The sequence below is a fragment of the Mesoplodon mirus genome (assembly GCF_964341445.2).
Source record: "Mesoplodon mirus genome assembly, chromosome: 11".
NCBI classification, from domain to species: domain Eukaryota; kingdom Metazoa; phylum Chordata; class Mammalia; order Artiodactyla; family Ziphiidae; genus Mesoplodon; species Mesoplodon mirus.
This window is the reverse complement of record NC_138987.1, coordinates 19,633,497-19,650,718: the sequence shown is the minus strand read 5'-3', so window position 1 is coordinate 19,650,718 and position 17,222 is coordinate 19,633,497. Positions and strand designations below refer to the sequence as shown.

General features: G+C 45.0%; 1 protein-coding gene across 1 annotated transcript in view; it reads left to right on the top strand.

Annotated features, from left to right (window-relative positions):
• TMCC3 (transmembrane and coiled-coil domain family 3) overlaps positions 1-17,010 on the top strand; it is a 69,581-nt gene extending 52,571 nt beyond the window's left edge. The window contains exons 2-4 of the mRNA XM_082634812.1: positions 6,967-7,883; positions 10,655-10,790; positions 15,889-17,010. Coding sequence (XP_082490938.1) covers positions 6,967-7,883; positions 10,655-10,790; positions 15,889-16,191 — 1,356 coding nt within the window. The 3' untranslated portion in view covers positions 16,192-17,010. The remainder of the gene's footprint in view (positions 1-6,966; positions 7,884-10,654; positions 10,791-15,888) is intronic.
• Positions 17,011-17,222: the final 212 nt, after the last annotated feature.

Genomic DNA, 17,222 nt, shown 5'->3' with positions numbered 1-17,222 from the left:
GGGGAAATCTTTAGGAACCAGTGGGCGATTCACCAAGTTCCCTGCTCCTGCCATGGCCACCAGCAGCATTCCTGATGGTAGGGGCTCCATCACAGCCTGGGTCCCTCAGCCTACTAGCAGCAGACTTGTTAGCATGAGCGAGGGATGAGCCTTTCCCTTTTTTTAAGCCCCTGGGATTTTGACGTCGATTGTTACCCGAGCAAAGCCTAGCACATTCTGACTGGCACACCAGAGGAACAGCCTTGATGCTACACCTAAAGTTAGTTTTCAGCTGAAATGAGTAAGAGTACAGAATGTCAGCTGTGTTGGCTCGGACACTTAGGCCACAAAAACCTGCAAAAGCCTTTGGATCCTGAACCTGGAGCTCCTTTGTGGGCCTGTCTGTAACACCGCTCTCGTGTGTGCTCTGAAATACCTGTTGCCTGGGCAGTGACCGCCGGTTTGAAGGACCTGACCTTTCCTTACATGACCGAGCTCAAGCAGCTTTTCTTTAGGCAAAAGTTTATCATATCTGGCCTTGGGACTAAGCAGGTGGTTGTTATCTGGCCTCGGGACTAAGCAGCTGGTTGTTATCTGTCCCCTGGTTTTGATCTCTCAGTCCCTGCACCTTCTGGCCACTCTGTGACCCCAGAGCCCCAGGCTCTCCTGCCTCAGTCCACGCCCTCCCGGTGTCCACAGGAACCTGCATTCCCCCTTCCAGTTCTCTTGGTTTGGGTGATGTGCCTCTGCTTGGCTATGCTGCCCTTTTAGTTCATGTCTCTCTGGAGCTTTAGGGGGCACACATGAAATGTCATAGGGTACAGCCCTCTCTTGAAGCTTGAACCATGTGTTTGAGCAGCACTGGTAATGACCGAGATGTGCCTGGCATCCCAGTGAGGAAGGTGAGCTCCCGGGGGTAATGGTGCTGGAGGCTTGGGTTGGAGCAGAGATGATTCATTGTCAGGTTTTGACATCTGTCCAGGGCTTAAAGGTTTTCCTTGCCTTTGTTCCAGAACATTGAGATGACAGTGGAAATGTTTCTGCTGCCAGAAGGAAAACATCATTAGGAATGGCTTTTCACTAGAATACTGGTGGTCTGCTTTTCACATAAGGTAATAATAGACAGGTAATTCAGAGAGAACTGAAGGAGGTTAGCAGTCATTTTTAAAGACAGCATCTTTTCTGCCAAAACGGTAATTCAACTTCCTTTTTTTATTTTATTTTATTATTTTTAAAATTTTTTGGCCGTGCTGTAAAGCATCTTACTTCCCCGATCAGGGATGGAACCCGCTCCCCCTGCAGTGGAAGCGTGGAGTCTTAACCACTGGACCACCAGGGAAGTCCAGCTTCCTTATTTTTTAAAAATTGGAAAATACAACAGCATAATAAAAAGAATGACTCCTTACAATCCCACAGTGCAAAGATAGCCATTGTTAACAATTTGGAGCTTGTTTTTCTTTTAGTTTTTTTCATACAAGTACATTTTTTAAATGAAATTGGGATGATAAACAATAGCAAACCTTTACTGAAACCATTTTCTGTGCCAGGAAGTCTTTAAGTACTTCATGTGCATTATCTCATTTATTTCTCACGACTCTTCAAAGAATCATTATCACCATTTTACAGAAGAAGAAACTGAAGCACAGAGAGGCTAAGTCATTTTTCCAAGGCCACACAACTCGTAAGAGTGGTGCCAAGATGGAAACCAAAGCAGTCTGTCTCCTGAGCCCAGGGTTTTGACTATCCTGTGTGTGACACTGTCTTACAGTCAAGATAGCTTGGAGTCCACTTCATGGCATTTTGCAGTGTTAGCTCTTGAGTTATCTGGTTCTATCTCCTCATTCTATAGATTAGGAAATCAAAGACCACACAGGTGATTAGATATACCCGAGGACATATAGCTGGTAAATGTCAGTGCCAAAACTGGAGCATGTGTCCCACGATCCACCTGCTGATCGACTCTGGGCGATCTGTGGACCTTTGTCCTCCTCCCTGGGCCCCAGCCCTGAAGCAGCTGCGTTGTACTGGTGACCTCCGTGCCGAGTCCAGATGAAATGGAGGACGGAGGACTCCCACAGCTTTCTTCCAGCATATACCTGAAATCCCAGTTTGAGTTCAGGGAAATGGATGGGCATCTAGTGATACATGTTAGCTGGCTCTTAATTATCCTGCAGAGCTAGGGCTGCAAAAGGCTGAAGCGTGCAGCCCAGCCATAGTTCCAGCTTTCCCCCCCATCAGACATTTCTAACTGAGATCTGCCAACCAGCAGTAAGATTGATTGATTGATTGAGCTTTAAACACTGTTGCTTTCCTCCACCTGGACTCTTGGGGACATGCCAGGCATTGTTGTAGCTTGAAAGTAAGCCAGAAGTCAGCCAGCCATCCGTGCGTAAACATTCCTGCGTACATGGCTGGCCCGGCCCAGCATCTGTGAGAGAACTGGGCCCTTGCCCTGAGATGCCGGGGCTGGGTGGCCAGCTGCCATGGGCTTGAGAATTAAAGGAAGAGGAACAGGTGATGTGGCGATGCCTTCTTGCTGTGTTTGGTAAGGTAAGATTTAACAGCCTCTGTATCTTCAGAGGTTTGGTGAACTTCTTAATAGGGACTATCAAGCAGGTGGTTTTTGTTTTTTTTTTCAACAACCTCATCTGATCTTATCAGAGTCCAGGAGGGCAGGAGCCCTCCTTCTTATGACTCTTTTGCTCTCACAGTGTGGAGCAAAAGAAAGACAAGAGGAACACATGATACATTAATCAAAACTAGTGTATTCTGTTAGAAGTCAGGTTCGTGGTTACCTCTGGAGATGGGGGTGATGTTGTTATGACTGAAGTGGACACAAGGGGAGCTTCTGTTCTTTTTTTTTTTTTAAACTGGTCCTGGTTACACTAGTTTCACAGTTTGTGAAGATTTGAGTTTTATTCTCTTTAGATGTGCTCTTTTCTGCATGTAAATGAAACTTCAATTAAAGTTTAAGTCTTTATTTTTATTTGTGTATCAAGTTGCTCATGGATACTCAAGAAAATCTGTTTAGTTGAATCGGGTTGAAATGATGTAGAACTTTCTACCTAGGTATTAAGAAAACATCTTTACCTGGAATGGTGGCGTCTATCTGGACTGAACTGCTATGGTCATTTTTTTATTCTCTTCAAATGTATCTTAAATGATTTCGGTGTAGATTCTCCTGGAATGAAGAATGATGTTGCTTTAGTTCAGCAGACATTTCACTGACAGCCTCCTGTGAATAAGGGACAGTGCTGGCTCTACTAGCTGGGTGCAGGTGTGACACCGCCTCTCCCCTGAAGGAGCATGTGAGCGACAAAAGGAGGGATAAAGTGCCTCAAGAGCACCATGGGGGAATCACAGGAAGGACAGGCGGCTTTCTGGCGGGACTAGGAAAAGATTCATGGAAAAAGTAGCACTTGAAATGGATTGTAAAGAGTATGTTGGATTTTGGGACCTTCCAGTGCAGGGGACGTGGGTTCGATCCCTGGTCGGGGAACTAAGATCCCACATGCCTTGGGGCAGCTAAGCCCGCGTGCCACAACTAAGACCCGATGCAGCCATAAATAAATAAATAGATAGATAGATAGATAGATAGATAGTATGTTGGAGTTTGATAAACAGAAGTGGACGGCTGGCTGGCATTGTGAATATCATGCATATGAACTGTAGGTTGTGTGGCTCACTTAAGATGACTGGCATCCATCAGGTGCAAGGTGAGGCCTGAAAGATAAGCTGCGGACTTAACAGTGACCAGGTTGTATTACATAATTGGGGAGGCACTAGGCCAAAGAGATTTTCTGAGACGTAGAGTAGCACAATCAGTTGGAGATCTTCAGTGAAATGGAATTTCCAGCCTCGTGGTTGGACCGTTCCCGTTAATTACCCTGTCTGCCCAAAACAAACATTTCCTGGGCTTAGTGCATCCTTTGTTACTGTAATTTGAGCCCATTCCTGTTTGGGTCCACTGGTGAGCCATAGCTGCTTGGCTTCCACGAACTTCCTGTGGTCATCTCTCCAGGACCTGAAGATGATTATTATGTACCTTCTTTAGTCTCTACACCCGTCCTTCCCCCTTGACCAGGTGAAGTCACAATTCCTTTATTCCTTTTTCTAGTCTTATAGTGATTTGGCATTTATTTCCTTCCAGCCTTTCCTATGTGATGCTCTTCTGCCAGATAAAGCAACCAGGGTCTCTTACGGCAAAGCTGTGTGTGGGAAGAGAGGGGTCGAGAAATAACGCTAACAAACTTTTGTAAGTTGTGAAAGAGGCCTGACCCACCGACCTGGGATTGTGTCCCACTGTACCTACCATTGGGCTCCCCCCTTTTGGAAAAAGCCCTGGGTAGCCTTTTTCATATGGCAGAATGTTAATGCTCATTGTTGGAAATGGTCCACATTTGAGCCTGAGTCACTTTGGCAGTATGAGGTCTGTTATTATCTTAGCGATTTTTTTTTTTTTTTTTTACTATGTCAGCCTCTTCTCTCCTTAAAAAAAGCTAACTTGAGCTGAATATTGTCCTGTCTCCCATTGTTTCTGTCAAGACTGTATATCAAGGCATTTTGCTAATCAAAGCGTTGTTAACTTGAAAAATAAGATGCTTCAGTTTAGATCTTAAGTATTTTTGTTTAGAGATTGTGTTCAGACTCTATAAAGACCTGTTTTTAGTCCTCTGGGGACAAGAGTAGTAGAGTGTCCTGAGGTGGAAAACGGACCAGCGTTAGGGTGACTTGGATTCAAATCCTAGCTCTTTAAGTCTCTGTTTCTACATGTTATATGGATGTAACACATTCTTTGCCTGCCATGGTGGTGAGGCTCAGACAAGGCAAACCCTGGGGACATTCAGTGCCTGGCACACAGACCACATTTGCCTTTCCCATTCATTCATTCATTCATTCATTTATTGATTATTGTCAGCAATACCTCATTCAACAATACCTCATGGAAATCCTTCCAAGTTTCCTAGTATGGTTCTTTTTTTTTTTTTGAATTTTTGAATTTTATTTTATTTATTTTTTTTATACAGCAGGTTCTTACTAGTCATCCATTTTATACACATCAGTGTATACAAGTCAATCCCAATTGCCCAATTCATCCCACCACCACCCCCACTCCCCCACCGCATTCCCCGCTTGGTGTCCATACGTTTGTTCTCTGCATCTGTGTCTCAATTTCTGCCCTGCAAACCGGTTCATCTGTACCATTTTTCTAGGTTCCACGTACATGCGTTAATATACGATATTCGTGTTTCTCTTTCTGACTCACTTCACTCTGTATGACAGTCTCTAGATCCATCCATGTCTCAACAAATGACCCAGTTTCGTTCCTTTTTATGGCTGAGTCATATTCCATTGTATATATGTGCCACATCTTCTTTACCCATTCGTCTGTCGATGGGCATTTAGGTTGCTTCCATGACCTGCCTATTGTAAAGAGTGCTGCAGTGAACAGTGGGCTGCATGCCTTTGCCTTTTAGAGCACAGTCTAGCCACCCCCTTTGCCAGGGTGCTCAGTGTTGCTTTGCAAGTCCTTCTTTCCAGGTGGCCCTTGAGTGACAAACGATTTCACATGGTCTTAATATTGTCACTGTTGTTGTTGTTTTTAACATCTTCACTGGAGTATAATTGCTTTACACGGTGTGTTAGTTTCTGCTGTACAACAAAGTGAACCAGCTATACGTGTACATATATCCCCGTATCCCCTCCCTCTTGCCTCTCCCTCCCACCCTCCCTATCCCACCCCTCTAAGTGGTCACAAAGCACTGAGCTGATCTCCCTGTGCTATGTGGCTGCTTCCCACTAGCTATCGGTTTTACATTTGATAGTGTGTATATGTCCATGCCACTCTCTCACTTCGTCCCGGCTTACCCTTCCCCCTCCCCATTGTTGTTTTTAATCACTTTGGTTGTGGTTTGGGTTATTTGTTTCCATATCTGAATACTGTTGTTTTATTACTCAGTTATTAAAATTAATCTTGCTCCATATTATTCCATCACATCTGTTTAATCATTCCATTAAGAAAGTAATTTCTGGGCTTCCCTGGTGGCGCAGTGGTTGAGAGTCCGCCTGCCGATGCAGGGGACGCGGGTTTGTGCCCTGGTCCGGGAAGATCCCACATGCCGCGGAGCGGCTGGGCCCGTGAGCCATGGCCGCTGGGCCTGCGCGTCCGGAGCCTGTGCTCCGCAACGGAAGAGGCCACAACAGTGAGAGGGCCAGCGTACCGCAAAAAAAAAAAAAGAAAGTAATTTCTTGTGTTGACGAATGTACCTACTGGGACTTTGATTACTTGCTTCCTTCCTTCCTTCCCTCTCTCCCTTCCTTCCTTTTTTTTTTTTTTTTTTTACATTTTTCTGTTAAATGATTGAGTACCAAATTGGGTTCATTTCCCACAATGGTGAAGTTCACTGTGAATGGGGATGGCAGGCATCCCAGTCACCTGGGCACTTTGGGAAACCAGAACAGACTTGATAACCTCACCTCATTATGTATTTTCTACCCTGGCAACCAAGAGTTACTATCTAATCAGGCAGAAAGTCAGATACCCTGGCAGAGGTGAATCTCATCGTTCGTATACATGGGTGCAGGAGGAGTTGCGTTGTTCTGCATTCAACTTGAGAGGGTAGTAGGGAGTTTTTTTTTTTTTTTTTTTTTTTTGCGGTATGCGGGCCTCTCACTGCTGTGGTCTCTCCCGCCGCGGAGCACAGGCTCCGGATGCGCAGGCCCAGCGGCCATGGCTCACGGGCCCAGCCGCTCCGCGGCACATGGGATCCTCCCAGACCGGGGCACGAACCCGCATCCCCTGCATCGGCAGGCGGACTCTCAACCACCGCGCCACCAGGGAGGCCCAGTAGGGAGTTTTATCTTTTGGATCCTTGCAGTTTGAAAATCTGGGGCGTAAAATATGTCTGTTGTGTGTGCACAGATTCCATCACAGCGACTGTCCCTTCGACTTCCAGTCTTAAAGTGCTTCTTCCCTGTCTCCTCCAGGTAGGACGTCATGACATGAATACCCTAAGCCTTCCCCTGAACATCCGCCGAGGCGGGTCGGACACCAACCTCAACTTTGATGTACCAGATGGCATCCTGGACTTCCACAAGGTCAAACTCAGTGCGGACAGCCTGAAGCAGAAAATTCTAAAGGTCACAGAGCAGATAAGAATCGAGCAAACGTCCCGTGATGGGCATGTCGCAGAGTATCTGAAACTAGTCAGCAGCGCGGACAAGCAGCAGGCTGGCCGCATCAAGCAGGTCTTTGAGAAGAAGAATCAGAAGTCGGCTCAGTCCATTGCCCAGCTGCAGAAGAAGTTAGATCAGTACCGCAGAAAGCTCCGGGAGCTCGAGCAGAATGGGGCCCCCAGGAGCTCAAAGGACATTGCCAAGGACAACCTGAAGGACATCCAGTCCCCTCTGAAGGATGCGCAGGCCAAGGCTCGCACCGTTCCCCATGGCCTGGAGAGCAGTAAGTCGGGCCTGCCGGGGCTGTCCCTCACCCCACCCGTCTTCGTCTTCAACAAGTCCAGAGAGTTCGCCAACTTGATCCGGAATAAGTTTGGCAGTGCCGACAACATCGCTCACCTAAGAAACTCCTTGGAGGATTTCCGGCCCGAGGCCAGCGCCAGGGCCTACGGGGGCAGCGCCACCATCGTGAACAAGCCCAAGTACGGCAGCGACGACGAGTGCTCGAGCGGCACGTCGGGCTCTGCCGATAGCAACGGGAACCAGTCGTTCGGGGCCGGAGGCACTGGCGCGCTGGACAGCCAGGGCAAGCTCACGGCCATCCTGGAGGAGCTCAGGGAGATCAAGGACACCCAGGCGCAGCTGGCCGAGGACATCGAGGCGCTGAAGGTGCAGTTCAAGAGGGAGTATGGCTTCATCTCTCAGACCCTGCAAGAGGAGACATACAGGTATTTCATGCTCTTCTCTTCACATTCTTTCAGGAGCACAAGTTACTACCTGCAGGGAGATTGCTCGAAGGTGATATGCTAGTGGTTGTATTTTCTGTAAATATGGATGTAGGTCAAAAGGCATTTAGGAATCGATAGTTCTTTCCATACCTTGTGATTCTAAGTTTTGAAATTTGTGACTTGAAGCCTGACAGCTTAGAGAAAGACCTTATACATGTGGGTCTGTTAAAATATCACTGTATAGTCGATGACTCGTGCATATTGAGCTCCTGATTCAGTAGGCTGCTGTTATGAGGTCTCAGTACACTAATTCATAGATCTGTATTTGATTTCCCTCCATAATAACTGTCAAGTAAAAAATGAATTCATTGTCCAGCTAGGTAGCTTTTATTCGGTACATAAATCTTGAAGTCTTTATGTAGTGTATTTTTTTATGATATTGTATTTTGCTCAGTAAACTTTTAACCCTAAATGAAGAGCTTTCAAAAGGAATCTTAAGATTATAAGTATAATCAATAATAAATTCAGGGCCTCCCTGGTGGCGCAGTGGTTGAGAGTCCGCCTGCTGATGCAGGGGATGCGGGTTCGTGCCCCGGTCTGGGAGGATCCCATATGCCGCGGAGCGGCTGGGCCCGTGAGCCATGGCCGCTGGGCCTGTGCGTCCGGAGCCTGTGCTCCGCAACGGGAGAGGCCACGACAGTGAGAGGCCCGCGTACCGGAAAAAAAATAAAAATAAAAAAAAATAATAATAAATTCAAATCTTGTGGATTATATTAGCTAATTTTTAAAGTCCGGTGTTGTGTAGGCTGGCTTTTAGGTGCCTCTAGCTTAAAAAGTGTGTATGCCCAAGTATGAGGTGATTTTCCACCATTTTCCCAAGTTTTTTGGTCAAATAAACGTTAACTTCTAAAAATGTAGATTAAAAAGTGAATGCCTATTACATATGGTAAGAGTTAAAATTTAAATTTAGTTTACATGTTTCTTATGTGATATATGATTTTATATATGTGTTAATTTAGAGATGTGGCTTTTTTCGGCTGTCATATTTTATGAAATGATTTTTTAAAAGCTTTCCACCTACATCTTTGACTTTGGATTCTTTGTCACATAAGAACTGTTTCTGCGGCACAGTTTTTCCAGATAATATTCACTTTAATTCCTTTCAGATAGTTTGGGATACAGCACCCTTTGGATCCCTTTATTTCAAGACACAAATATCCATTAGGACAGCTTTGGCTCTCATTTGTTATATAACATGTTTGTGATCTCCATGATTTGGTCACTCACTATATTACTTTAAGAGATCTTTATTTTTTCTTTTTAGTTTTTATTTAACATTGGAGTATAGTTGACTGATAATGTTGTGTTAGTTTCAGGTGTACAGCAAAGTGATTCGGTTATACATATATCTATTCTTTTTCAGCTTCTTTTCCCATATAGGTTATTAAGAGTATTGAGTAGAGTTCCCTGTGCCATATAGTAGATCCTTGTTGATTATCTATTTTATATATAGTAGTGTGTAGACATTAATCCCAAACTCCTAATTTATCCCTCCCTGCCACCTTTCCCCTTTAGTAATCATCAGTTTGTTTTCTAAGTCTGTGAGTCTGTTTCTGTTTTATAAATAAGTTCATTTGTATCATTTTTTTTAGAGTCCACATATAAGTGATATCATATGATATTTGTCTTTCTCTGACTTATTACTTCATTTAGTATGATAATCTCTAGGTCCATCCATGTTGCTGCAAATGTCATTATTTCATACTTTTTTTATGGCTGAGTAATATTCCTTTGTATATATGTACCCTGTCTTCTTTATCCATTCATCTGTCAAGAGATTTTTAAAAGGCTTGCTTACAAAACACCAACATTGGGCACCTGTGAAGTCCTACCTGAGAAAAATCATTACATCTATATTAAAGTGTTTTTTAAAATGATTCTATCAGGTGACTATATAAGCATCTAAAACTGGCGTTGATCGAAGTCATCCAGGCTAATGCACCTTCCCCAAATAGTGCTTCCTATTTCCAAAGAAATATTACACGGTTTCAAATACAAAACAAAATTCCCCTTCTCTGAGGGGATTGGGGGGTGGGAATGGGAATCTTTGTGCTTCTGTTACTTTAGATTTGGACTTTCGGAAGTGCCACCTGATAAGCCATCTTTAATTTGCAACAAGCATGATTTTTTAATTGACACTTAAGTCCTAAGAGCTGACACATGTATTCGGAATCACTGTGTGCACTGGGAAATAAGTGGAATTGGCTCCAGCATAGAAATTGGTCATTTCCTTACAGCCTCTCTGGCGCATGAGAGCTGTGGCGGTGAACCAGTAGGCACTGTGGGGTCAGAAGAGGGAAAAGCACCAGGATGCCAGTGGGTCCTTGCCTTTAGCAGGATGACTGACAGCCCTGTCTCCTGACCACCCCTGGTGAATGTGCCAGTGATAAGGCCTGTCCTGTTGTCCCCACAGCCAGACAAGGTGTTGGTCTGACATGGGTGGGAAAGCCAGGTTTGGTTTGCATGAACCCTCAGCAGTGCAGACAGAGTTAAGACTGCAGAGACCAGTCCTTTCTGGAGCTAGAGTTCAGTGTTTTCCAAAAGCATGTTCCCCACAGCTTGACTTACTTTTTTGGAAGCACAGTCTGCCTGGGGATGAGAACAAACCAAGGGGAACTGGTGACAGTGAGACACAAAGAATGTCATTTTCTAAGTGCTGTCAGAACACCTCTGAAATGTCAAGTTCAGAATCACCTCCTCTCTTTGGAAAGGTACGAGCGACTGGAAGACCAGCTGCACGACCTCACGGACCTGCATCAGCACGAGACGGCCAACCTGAAGCAGGAGCTGGCCAGCATCGAGGAGAAGGTGGCTTACCAGGCCTACGAGCGGTCACGGGACATCCAGGTGCCTTTCCTCTCCCCACCAGAGCTCACGTGGGCTCTTCCCAGCCTTTCATTCGTTTAACAAACTAAGTGCATTACCCCCAAGCCCGAAAGGATTTCTGACACGTGGAGCAAACATTTATTCTTCACCATATTAACCCCATTAGCTCATGTTATAGACATTAAGCTATATTCTGTTTACTTTCTGCCTAAATTAGTTAGCAGATGTTTATTATCTACCCCAAGCCTATCACCAATACTCTACTCTCCCCACCATCACCACAGTTTTTACAAATTTTAAAACATTGGATAAATGTTGCCTTCGACATGCTTGCCTAGGTGGAGGATCAGAAGTAACGCAACTGCCAATTGGCTCAAGACAATGTGAACAAGGGCCAAATCACGTGATGCAGACTCTGAAAGCCTCAGAAATTTAGGCGTGCAGTGCCCAGCAAGCTGTGAACAAGTGGGGCGGGGGTCCACTTAGTGGTCAAACACTGGACTTCAGTCCCAGCCATTTACCAGCTTTGTGGTCCTGAGCAAACCTTAAGTCTATTTGCTCATCTCTAAAATAATAGCTTTCATATTTGTGGGAATTTCAAGCAGTTGAGTGCATACCGTGTTCCAAGCACTATCAAAGCACTTTACGTGTCTAATTTCCCCATCTATTCCTCACAACCACCCTCTGAGGTAGTGTTTGTTATTCTCTTAATTTCTCAGATGTGGAGACCAAGGCACAGAGAGGTTAAGTGACTTGACCAAGGTCTTGCAGATAATCCTTGAGTAATGAGTGTGAATAAATGTCCTGGAGAAGGTGGGACTTGAAGAGGTGGGTGGGATCCTGATGGATAGAGGGAAGGGGTAACTGGATCAGTATAAACAAAGGCATGCTCCAGTATTAATGTGATACAACGCTGTAGTGAAGCAACCCTAGGCTTCTTGAGCTCCTTTTTTTAGGGGTACTAGAGGGTCTCTTTTCCCCCCAGTTTTTATTCTGATATCATTGACATATACTTGTATTAGTTTAAGATGTACAATATAATATTTGATATGTGTACATATTGCAAAATTATCCCCACAGTAAGTTTAGTTAACATTCATCACCTCACATCGTTACAAATTTGTTCTCTTATGATGAGAACTTTTAAGGCTTACTCCCTTAGCAAGTTTCAAATATACAATACAGTGTTGTTAACTATAGTGACCAAGCTGTACAGTACATTCCCCAGGACTTATTCACCTTATCGCTGGAAGTTTGTGCCTTTTGGCCCCTTTTGTCCATTTTACCTCCCTTCCCCTTTTAGATTCTGCCAGATAAGTGAGATCATACAGTAGTTGTTTGTCTCTGTCTGACTCATTTCACTTAGCAAAATACCCTTTAGGTCCATCCATGTTGCTGCAAATGGAACTATTCCTTTCTTTCTCACGGCTGCATAGTATGCCTGTGTGTGTCTGTGTGTGTGTGTATGTGTACCTCATTTTCTTTATTCGTCCATCAGTGGACACTTGGGTTGTTTCCATGTCTTGGCTATTGTCAATAATGCTGTAATAAATATGAGGGTGTGGATTTCTCTTCTAGGTACTGATTTCATTTCCTTCAGGTATATACACAGAAGTGGGATTGCTGTGTCATACTGTAGTTCTATTTTTAATTTTTTGAGGAACCTCTATAGTGTTTTCCATAATGGCTGCAGTGATTTACGTTCCCATTGATCACCTTTTTAAAGAAAAAAACAAAAAAGTATACTGTCCCAGTCATGCTCAGCTTCAGTTTTACAAATTTTCTTTGTAGGCAGTGCTTATTTTCTCCAGCCCCACTTTACAAGGGGCTGAAACATAAGGAGAGATTTCTCCCACAATGTGTGAGCCAGAGTTTTAGCTGCCCACGTTTTGTTCCACGCCGTGTCTAGGGCTGAGCCTGTGCTAATCCCAGACGTCTACTTGGACAATTCTGGGAGCCACAGCATCAGACTTGTTTGCCTCTGAGGACCCTGGTGCAGAAGACACTTGTGGGATTTCTGCCCCTGCTCTGGGCTAGGAGACTTAACTTCACTGCTGACTGGTTTAAAAAATGGGAACCCATTTAAATGTGAAGTGTTGCCAGGTGAACAGTGCAGTCTGTTTTATTAGAGCATTCTGTTTTAGAATATGTCTGGGATGCCACTAGCTGATGTCTAAATATATGGTTTTCTTATTTAGGGGATTGTTTGGGTTTATATTATTATTCCTTTTTTTAAAGAAACATACTTTAGAGATGGAGGGGTACGATAAAGGGAGGGACTTCACAAAGAGAGCTTAAAAATTTAGAAGAGTTCATTTCAGCACTTTCTAGTTTCACCTTGTAGCTCAGAAGTGCAAAGAGGATGTCTGTGTGAGTGACTGGAGGGTCTTTCTTGTTAGGATAGTTAGAATCCTGGCTCCGCCTCTTACCATAAACCTGCACACATCAGCGTTGTGCCTCAGTTTCCTCATCTATAAAATGGACATATTAATGAGCTCTACCTCAAAGGGCTGTCAGGAGGATTACATGGGATAAGACATGTAAAGTACTTAAATCTTTACCTGACACATAATAAGCGGACAAAAATAAATACTGGCCAATTTTTGTATTTATTATGTATGAGTAGCCATATTCCTTGGGGCTTTTGGCAGTTGGACCTGCTCAGCTTCCTCTTTCTTTTTTTTTTTTTTTCCTCTTTATTTCTTGTTATACAAGATGATGGAGTAGTATAGATGAGGGTGACTATTGCCTATAGGGATGCAAGGGTTTTGTTGTTGTTTTAAAACGCAAATGAGTTTTTTAACCCTGAATTCTCAATTAGAAGAGTTTAAAGATAATCCTGTCCTCTGTCCTTATCCCCAATAAGTTAAATACTGGGCCCGAGGAAGTACTAAAGATTGTGGGGCTGAATATCTCTTAGTGGGTGCTGTAACCAAAATTCCTTACGAATTCACTGCTCAATTTTCTTGGATTTTCCTTTTGGTAAAAAATTTGACAGACGTTCTAAGGCAGTTCTAGGATCAGTCTATTTGTATATGTAATTCATCTACCCAATCACAGATGGATGAATTTGCCTAAAATGTTGATCTTTTATCCTGTTCTATCACCTTTTCCATGCCATGCCTAAAAGAGGGGACACCATGGGCCTAAGTATTTGAAAAGAATGCATGATATTGGGGGCACTTGCCTGTCATTGTAGAAAGCCAGAACTTTTTAGAATGTGAGATCTGAAGAAGTTGTACCTTTTTTGTTGGTAGCCTGTGTAATGGAAGTTCCTATAGTAACAGAGAACCCTTGGCCCAGAGAGCATGTTCAGCAGAAGGAAAGTAAATCAGTTTTGGAGCCATTATGCTTGTTTAAAACCTGAAAACATTAATGGATTTTAATTGAGCAAACATATATTGGTAAATGAGTTAGAAAATAGGCTCGTGAACTAAAAGGAGCTCCTTGTACCACCTCTACTTCGATCCTTTTCTCCCGAGAGGTGTAAGGTTTTTCTCTCTCAAGCCTCATATCCCATTACTGGCATCCAGTCTGGAGCATTCAGCCAGCACGTACCTCCTGCTGCAGATAATAGCGCGGTGCAGGTGTGGTCCCTTGGTTAGGAATGAGGGCCAGAGGGAGACTTGACATAGTCTGGTGGGTCCAGGAAGGCATCCCTCAGGATGTGACCATCAATGTGGGGCCTGAAAGATGGAGGGGAATGGTGTGTGGGGAGGCAAACCTTTCGGGCACAGCACACTGCGTGTGCAAAGGCCCTGAGCATGGTCCTTTTCAGAACTTCAGAAAGCCGGTATGGCCAGAACACAGTGAGGGGGGAGGGAGGGGGGAGGAGGCTTACCAGGTAAGCAGGGCAGGAGACAGTGGCTGGGCCTGGACCACATTAAAGATTTAAAAGGTTCTACAAGAAGGAGTGACATCCGATATGCGTCTTTCAAAGATCACTTGGGCTGCTGTGTGGAAAGTGGATTCATGAGGCTGAAGACCAAGAGGGTGTGCAGAGAAACGAGTGGAAAGTTACTGCAGGTGGAGACCCTGATGACTGAGGTGGGGGGTTACTGTGGGGGGAGAGAGAAATGGACCGGTTAAGATAAATACCAGATGTTGCATCGGAGGGGCTGGATGCTGGATTAGGTGAGAGGGGTGTCAAGGCATGCCTCTCAACGTTTCTCACGTGACAACTTGGTGCATCAGATGCTGTTTTCTGAGAAGAGGAATTGGAAGGGAAACAGTTGATGGCAGGAGCGGGGAAGATGCAGACATGAATCCACAACTGGCCATGGTGCATTTGAGGTGCTTTTAAGAAGCTCAAAATGGAGATGTCCAGGACGCATGTAGACACATGAGTCAATCTCAAGAGAGACAGACAGCTGGGCTGGAGATGCTTGGAGTCGCCCGTGTCTAGTAATCAAAGCCTTGGCAAGGATGAGATCTGGGGAGAAGGCGTAGCTTCAGATAATGCCCTGGTAACGCAGCGTTTGAAGAGCAGCCATGAGAGCCCCACAGTCAGCCGGGCCCCATCCCTCCCTCCGTCCTCCACTGGTCTGTAACAGGTGCACATGGACTGGGCAGTGGAATAAGGACTAGCAGTTGGTGGGACTTCCCTGGCGGTCCAGAGGTTAGGACTCTGCGCTTCCAGTGCAGGGAGCCCCGGTTCGATCCCTGGTCGGGGAACTACGATCCCGCATGCTGTGTGGCACAGCCAAAAAGAAAAAAACAAAAGGACTAGCAGTTGGAGATGTCACCTACCCTGTGACTGGAGTTAGTCACCCGTCACAAAACGGAATCCCACCCCTCTTCTGGTTTGTCCCTGATGGTTCCACCAGATGCCAGTATTTTATGCACTTTATTTTAAATATAGGTGGAGTCAAAAATACCTAACCGTAATTCCTCATTCATGATATTTCATGGTTGTAGATACATGCGCGTTCTGTCTGTGAATGACAGGATAAAGTGAGCCTTGGGATTCTTGTCTTGCTTCTCTGTCTGTCATCACCGTCATCATCGTTATCATCGTCAGTCCGAAGCTGCACAGGCAGCAGTATCCTGGGCTGGTCACGCTCGCGTGTTGCTGGTGATCTCAACAGCATTTGATCCTCGCTCTCCCTCTCGCCCACAGGAAGCCTTGGAGTCCTGCCAGACTCGCATTTCTAAGTTGGAGCTCCACCAGCAGGAGCAGCAGGCCCTGCAGACAGACACCGTGAACGCCAGGGTCCTCCTGGGGAAATGCATCAACGTGGTCCTGGCCTTCATGACTGTCATCTTGGTGTGTGTGTCCACCATCGCCAAGTTCATCTCGCCCATGATGAAGAGCCGCTTCCACATTCTCGGCACCTTCTTCGCTGTGACTCTCCTGGCAATATTCTGTAAAAACTGGGACCATATTCTGTGTGCCATAGAAAGGATAATAATACCAAGATGAAGCCGCTGGTTCCTGTCCTCATATTCTTTCAAGTTTTTATGTTGGAGAAAACTCTCTGCATACTACCGAATTTTAAAATGAACGTTTGTACCGACAGAAGATTACAAGGGCTGCGGCTGTGTGTTGTAAATAACTACGGTTCTCTTCTCTCGGTAGCACTTGCCAGCTGGGTCCCTGTACGTCGTTACCATGAACCTGTTTCCACGCTCTCACCACATTGCTCACTGCCTTAATCAGACCAGGTTTCCTGCCCACCTGCCCAGTCCAGCATGGTCAGCCTCTGGTTGTTGAGCACTTGGTGTAATTAGTGACCCAGAAGGGATTTTAAATCTCTCTCTCTTAAGTCTCTGTCAAAATTGAGCTGCACTCTTGCTGGCAGTTGTGTTTTCCCTGAGTCCTATAAGCAGCAAGGATGTGGCATGACTTGGGGAGGGGAAGAAGCATAGGCGTTGCCCACGTGAACACGTGTGGCCCATGGAAGCACAGTAAATCCCGTGTAATCCGTCCCACTGTTCACTGATGACCATAGGCCCCATGTGTGCCCAGTGTCCACAGTGGTCAACTGTTCGTGACTCTCTCTCACATGGAAATCTTATAACACACCTGTTGATCCATCAAAAGTCTAACTTAAGTGTTCGGTTTCTCTTTAAATGGTAAGACATGAAGATTTATGAATGGGCCTTACCTTCTTATACCCAGGGAGCCGCACTCCTGATTTCACATTCACTGGCTGTCTTAGGCACCACCTTCAAGGCATGTAGAGATGCTTTCAAATACCTCTTCAAACTGTGGCTTTAACATTAAATTGATGTCTGATAAGCACTACACTGGAGGTTTGTGTTTTGGCACATACATTGTGATACGCCCCTCTGCGGATGTGATTCACTTTCTGTGATTCACTTTGTTCAGTCTGTGAGGGATAGCAAAGCTTACTCAGTAAATGAAAAAGGATGTTCATGTTGCAGTGTTTTTGTTTCTCTTCAAGAAGGACAACAGAATTGTAGCTTATAAAGCTAAAGTACCCTGAGGTA